At 39.2% G+C, this 6836-nt stretch overlaps 1 protein-coding gene across 1 annotated transcript; it reads right to left on the bottom strand.

Annotated features, from left to right (window-relative positions):
* Nucleotides 1–453: 453 nt before the first annotated feature.
* Nucleotides 454–5188, bottom strand: si:ch211-133n4.6 (uncharacterized protein LOC797776 homolog). Its single transcript, XM_046360826.1, has 8 exons — nt 5034–5188; nt 4083–4147; nt 3895–3921; nt 3543–3575; nt 3348–3383; nt 2468–2497; nt 2279–2311; nt 454–1605 (listed from the first exon to the last, which is right to left on the bottom strand). Exons 1-8 carry the CDS (start codon nt 5042–5044, stop codon nt 1427–1429), a joined length of 414 nt encoding a protein of 137 aa, XP_046216782.1. The 5' UTR covers nt 5045–5188; the 3' UTR covers nt 454–1426.
* Between the last annotated feature and the right edge of the window lie 1648 nt (nt 5189–6836).

Raw genomic sequence — 6836 nt, 5'->3', positions numbered from 1 at the left:
AAACTCATATGGGACACAATTTGAGAGATTTTAAATTATATTATTAGTAACCAATCAGATCAGTAACCAATCAGATCAATAGGAGTGTAGATGTTTTCAAAGTGAGGAGAAAAAGACAGGAAATGTTGATATTTTGAGAGGAAACAAAACAAACCTTTAGTATGGTAGGTTTTCTGATTATCCTAACCTTTCTGTGGGGAAGCTCTTTTACAAGTTTTAATAGGTTTTACAAGTTAACCAGAATAATACATTTTGAAATGCCAGCAAATCAAGGCCATTCATTCTAAACAAAGGACAATTAAAAAAAATAATTTTGTTATTTAGGAATGTATTGTCAATTCAGAGCGTCTGCTAAATGACTTAAATGTAAATGTAAATTATTATTATTCATTTTTAACAATCTGGCATGGTTCAAGGATGGAAAACAGTCAGAAATATCACTTTGCTCAAAGAAGTTTATTTGGAATGATATGATGTAAGATACAGAGGTTCACACTTAAACATGTTTTGAAATTGATATTCATCAAACATGTTTCATACATAATGTGTTGAATACTGTGGGTATAAAATGATGATTAGAAAAAAAGAAAGAAACATTTTTGATTGCAACACTGGTTTTGTGTTCGAGAGCAGGGTTGTTTTGAAAGATTATGCACTAAAAGATATGCTGACTGAGGACAGTATAACAGTCTTTGGGTAGGCAGCAACAGTAAAAGGTATCCTCGTCAACTGAGAGAAATTATGGGATTTCTTTAGCCTTTTTCTGTAAAGAATATCTAGTCTTTTCACTTTAGCTAACAATATTGTATTGCTAGTTCGTAACTCCATATTTCCACCAACTGGCTCATGATCAAAATAGCAAGTCTCTCTAAAGTCACTGACACACCGGTAGCGTTTGCCAGCCGAGAGTACTTAGCACCTCTGAACAGAGTGCCAGCTGTAATTTGCAAACCGAGTGCAAACCACGCGAAAATGTTGGCAGTCAGACGCCCACAGGCAAGTGGTCCAGAAAACACACCACGCCGAATGAACGGCGATCGACATTTAGTGCGGTGTGTGCGCTCATTTAGAAATGGAGGTATTTTCATGGGAGTGAGGTCCTTGCTATTTTGAAACAGGTTGGTGAATTTAGAGCCGTTTCAGTGGCTCTTAAGGTCAAGGTCAGTTATAATAATTTGGCCTGGTTTTATGTCATCACAATACATTGTTAATTTAATCCTACATTTTTATTCACAGAGAAATGCCCATGAGTTTGTATTGAACTGAGTGTTTTCCACAGACGTTACAGTAAACAATATGTCATGTCATGCAAGTACGGTTCTGTACACGTTCATGTTATGGCATATACAGTAATAGGATACAATATGTTTCTTCTTCTATGCAATTAACTAAAAGTAAATGTTTGCCTCTGTGTCTTTTTGGCATTTCACTGCTGACGGCGGGAGGGTCGTGATCTCCTCTTTTGTTGTGGGGCTGGGGCCTTTCTCCGGTTCCCACCTGCTGGCCCAACTAACTTTCCTGAGTTTTGTTGTGGAGCAGGAGTAGGAGGAGGAGGAGGAGGAGGAACATTCTTTTTTTTCAGACCTTCATCTGAGCTTTCATCCTCTGAAAGATAAGGAAATGTTCAACTTAATTGTGGAACATTAAACACATTTGATTGGTTCAATATTTGTGTTGAAAAGGTGTGTGTGTGTGAGTGTGTGTGAGTGTGTTTCTCGTCCCCACAAGGATATCAAAACAAGGAAAAGGGCTATTTTAGACTTAGGGGTCAGGTTTAGGGTAAGGGTTAGGTTTATGGTTATATGGGTTAGGGAAATGAGGATTTTGAATGGGAATCAATTATTTGAGCCCCACAAGGATAACAAATCAAACGTGTGTGTGTGTGTGTGTGTGTGTGCCACCTCTGGTCTTTTGGCCCTCTCACCCCTCTTCAAATAGTATTTTAAATAATCCCACATCCCCCCCCGCACCTCACGCCCAACCCACTAAGACTCCCATTTGACTTTTTCCCCCTTACTAGCTCTGTCTTTGCTAATAACTACTTTATTGAGGAAAAGTGTACTTACTATGCCTGTGATAAGTGGTTGTGACCACCTAGCTATCTTAAGATGAATGCACTAACTGCACTAACTGCACTAACTGCTCTGGATAAGAGCGTCTGCTAAATTACTTAAAATAAACCATTTAAAAAATGTGTGTGTGTCTGGAAGAGCGTCTGCTAAATGACTTAAATGTAAATGTAAATGTGGTGCTTCCCTGTTTGTATATGGTCTCTTACCCTCCTGGTCCTCAACACTGTTTGCTGCAACACCTACAATAAGGAATTAAAGCACATTCATATAAATATTATTTTTTCTCTCCCCCAGCCAGGTGTCCTGGCTAAATAAACAATAAAAATACATTTGTGACTAAATGGAACCCATAGGTCTACGGGTTATATTCCTACACATAACAGAAGGATACCTACCAGGTCCAGTGACCCCATTAGGTTTAGGAGCTGTAGGGAGAGAAATTATGAACAGATACTTTAGATATCCACATAATTATGTTTATTTCTTAATTCATAATTGTTATTATACCAGTATTCTTTCAATGGTTTTATTGTGAATACAGAATGACATAAACTCATCATCTTGTCTAACCTCTACACTTGTGCTGCTTTACATCTAAGATGAAACGTGTTGACATGTTACAGAGCAAGGCATACATTTTCTGTCTAAATAATGTTTTGTTTCCTTTAAATACATCATATTTTATTGTGTTTAATCTTGTGGTTTTTGACAAACTGTAATTATACTGCATCAGATCGTTAAAAAAGCCCCTACCAGCAATCCCTCATTGTAATACTGTGGCATATCTATAAAGAAATTGCAGAAAATTGCATCATAAAAAACAGTATCACCAGCTATATTGTCTCATATATGGATTCAACATTTATGGATTGCGTTATTGTCTGCCATCAAGCTTCACTATACTGAGGAAATGTTTCAGGATTACAAGAAGTACCACTAGATGGCGATGCAGGACAAAAGGTTCCAGGATCTCTCCTGTTTTGGGCGGTTCTAATGAGTCACGGAAAGGGCTCTGCTGACTTTTCTGAAGTGCAATCTGATATATAATCTCAGAATTTGTTCAGCAGACAAACAACCATCTGACCTGTGTTGGTCAAGACTACAAGACCCACTTTTATTTAGAGAGAATCAGAGGCTTCGTACCAGTAATCCACTCTCTTCCTAAAGTGTGCACTCGCAATCTCCCTTCCAGAGTTTGCCCCATGCCTAGACCTTCCCCTCTCCCATAGGTAGGACAGCATAAACCCCCCCTTTCTCCTGTGCTCACGTGCTCACCGTTAGGCTGATCCGAGGAGATGGCATTTATGCTCTCTGTGGAAAAAGCAGAGATTGCCATTATGAACGGGTATATAGACCACAGATTGTGAATGGGTATATGGAACACATATAGACCACAGATTATGGATTAAACTACAGGCATATTGAGCACTGGTTGTAAAGAGTTAGCCAATGAGGTTATGATGCTCTTACCAGTTGGAGCTTCCTCCGAGGTTGAGTCCTTATCTGTTTGTGAGAAAAGGGAGTATGGTTCAGAATCAGGCACCAATGGGCCTTTCTTTACGTAGTCTATTCATAGAATTTAGATCCAGACAACTTTAATGTCCTTAAATAGGCAATTCATTTAGCAGCAATCACGATACATACAGACAAAGTCAAAGTCACAAAAACAACAAGATCAAAATAGCAATGGATATTTACAAGCAAGTTGGCTGGGTAAGTGCAGTGTAATTTCAATATACAAATGACTGAATAAAAATGATTTTCAAAGTCACATAAAGGTCAACATAGGAGTTAGGCAAAATCAGAACATTTCTCAGAATACCTGTGGACATGGCTTGGGCAGCGTGATCTGAAAGTGTCACACAGAGACACACATTGTAACCACCATTCACAGATACTGTTAGTAACTCATTAATAACAGTTAATAACTACTTTATGCTGATTCTACTGTACATGCTGTTTGATTCAGCATCTGTTTTTCTGTATTCAAACACAATTGCCAACACTTACCGTTATTAGTATCGAAGTCAGCTTGTACTAGCAGAACTGCCAGAGAGCAGAAGATGAGAAAATTCCTGGAAACAGAAATTCAAAATTGGAATTTAAAAACCAATGCTAATTGCAGACTAGTTAAAGAAGCAATGGCCTCGACACAGCTGCCTTCTCTGTTTCAGGCTCTTTTGACTTTATGCCCGTCTCAGTGATTTTATGACCATCTGTTATTCTGAATTCTAATTTCCAATCACACACCAAATCCTTGTAATCAACAGGCTGCTTTGGGAATATTTTAGTTAAGGTGCCAAACGAAGGATCTCTGAAATCCACAACTTATTCCCATTGACCTGAGGGCAGACGTGTTATTTAACAAGTGTATGGCATGGCCATTGTAAAATACCTAAACCATCCTTATGTGGTGTTTTAAATCCACTTTCTATTGAAAACCCTGGAACCAACAAAAGAAACATCTAAATTGTGAAGGTATAGTGGTATCAAAAAGAGGTAAAGTGTGTAAAAAAAATCTTCTTTTATTTTTTATTTAACTAGGCAAGTCAGTTAAGAACAAATTCTTATTTACAATGAAGGCATAGGAACAGTTGGTTCCTATGCCTTGTTCAGGGGCAGAACAACACATATTTACCTTGTCCGCTCGGGGATTTGATCTAGCAACCTTTCGGTTACTGGCCCAACCATCTAACCACTAGGCTACCTGCTGCCCCGGTTATGTGACAATCAAATTAAAGATGTAAACTAAAAAAAACAGCACTAAGTCTGCTCAATTCTGATATTTTGCCAAATTATTGATCTTTTGACCAATCAGAACAAATATTTTGCCAATAATTGGAGAAAATATCATAATTGGGCTGTCTGTGTAAATGCAGCCTTAGGGTCCATGATGACATGTCACATTCTGCATCATACACTTAACCTTTAAAAAAATAATATTAACAATAATACACTTACCTGGTCAACATGCCTTGAGGTTAGAGTCTGGATCCTGAATCGTACAGTACAGGCTTCAATATTGCACTTCAACTGGTCCTGACGCAGAGGATGGTGGTGCGTTTTTATACCTTTCCCAAAGCCCCTTGGAGATGGAAGGAGGAGGGGCCTGCTTATTGTGGAAAACCTGTGAAAGGAGAAAAAAACGGTGTCATACCTATTAGATTTCATTAGTTGCGTGGCTTAATGTACAGATTCATAGGTTTCCTACCTACATGTATTCTCTCAAAGGAATCTTATTCCCCCAAAGGCACATCTAAATATCACAGAAAACCTTTTGTTATATGAGGGTGTTTCTAACATCATATTTCCCTCTCTTTTCTGTGTGTGTTTTTTTTATCTGAAGGAGACGTTGCACTACAGTCTCTGTAAAGTTCAGCCTCTACGCTACAGTTGCTGTCTGAGGGGGTGTTGGGAACCTGTGCCAAGAAGCAAGGTTAAGGTGGAAACCAGAATGAGCTTAGGGCCCATAGGGCTCTGGTCAAAAGTACTGCACTAATTAGGTAATAGGGTGCCATTTGGGACGTAGCCCTGATGATGGGAAGCTTCGAACAGCCTCTGTCCAGACCAGACTACCTGGCCAGGATTACACACACTGCTTCTCCTGAGAAATGTGTGTACTTCCTGCATTTCAGGCTAGTGGGCGGCAGCATCTCGATAAGGGGAATTCCCTGGTCCCAAATAGGGATCCTAGACTGAAATTGAAGTAAGTAAGTAAGTAATTAAGTAAGGCAAACCCGGACTAGGTGAAGGTCAGGAGGAACAGTCTGATTTTGGTCCAAAAAGTTGGTGAAATAAGGTTACAAGGGTCTGTTTCATTCAAACATAATCCCAAGGACCTAGTTTCTAGAGGTGGGCTTGATAGACTTAACCAAGATTGTATCAAACTTAACAATAGTCTTAGCTTGGCACAGGCAGATCTTATCCTGTGGTATTCCACTTCAAACTCTCTACGTACAGTAGCTTATACTACACTCTTAGAAAAAAGGTGCTATCTAGAACCGAAAAGGGATCTTCGGCTGCCCCCATAGGAGAACCCTTTTTGGTTCCAGTTAGAAATCCAAGTAGAACTGTTTTGGTTTCTATGTAGAACCTCTCCACAGATAGGTCTACATGGAACCCAAAAGTGTTCCATCTGGAACCAAAAAGGGTTTTACTTGCAACCAAAAGGGGTTCTCCGATGGGACATTCCGAAGAACCTTTTTGGAACCCTGTTTTCTAAGAATGCACTTTTTAAGTGCAGTGGACGTGGAAGTGGGATCTCGCCTTACAATGCAGACTTCGTGATCTCAGGGTAGCCTACAGCATATAGTTACTATTGTATGTAGAGTTATGGAGAAGGCCTCAGGCCCTGACTGACCTAAGGATATACTCTTAGAAAAAAAGGTGCTAAGTAGAACCATACAGGGTTCTTTGGTTTATCCTCATAGGGGAATCATTTTTGGTGCTGGGTAGAACCCTTTGCAGAGGGATCTAGAACCACTATGAGGTTTCTTTTTAAAAACTACTGCATATGGTTCTACCTAGAACCCTCTACGAAGGGTTCCACTGAGAACCATTTTAACATCTAAAGGTTCTTCCTAGAATCCTCTATGAATGGTTCGACTAGCCTTATTAGCCTTTAAAATGTAATTCTTTATGACAATACATTGCATGTATCATAAGGCCTAGTTATACCCTAACACACTGGTGTTAGGAATCTCCTGGTTTACAGGCCACATCAGTTCTGTAGTTTTGTAGAAATACACATTATGGAACAGCAGG

Source organism: Oncorhynchus gorbuscha, linkage group LG09, assembly GCF_021184085.1.
Source record: "Oncorhynchus gorbuscha isolate QuinsamMale2020 ecotype Even-year linkage group LG09, OgorEven_v1.0, whole genome shotgun sequence".
Lineage (NCBI taxonomy): Eukaryota > Metazoa > Chordata > Actinopteri > Salmoniformes > Salmonidae > Oncorhynchus > Oncorhynchus gorbuscha.
Note: the sequence above shows the minus strand (reverse complement) of the source record. Positions and strands in the feature narration are given on the sequence as shown.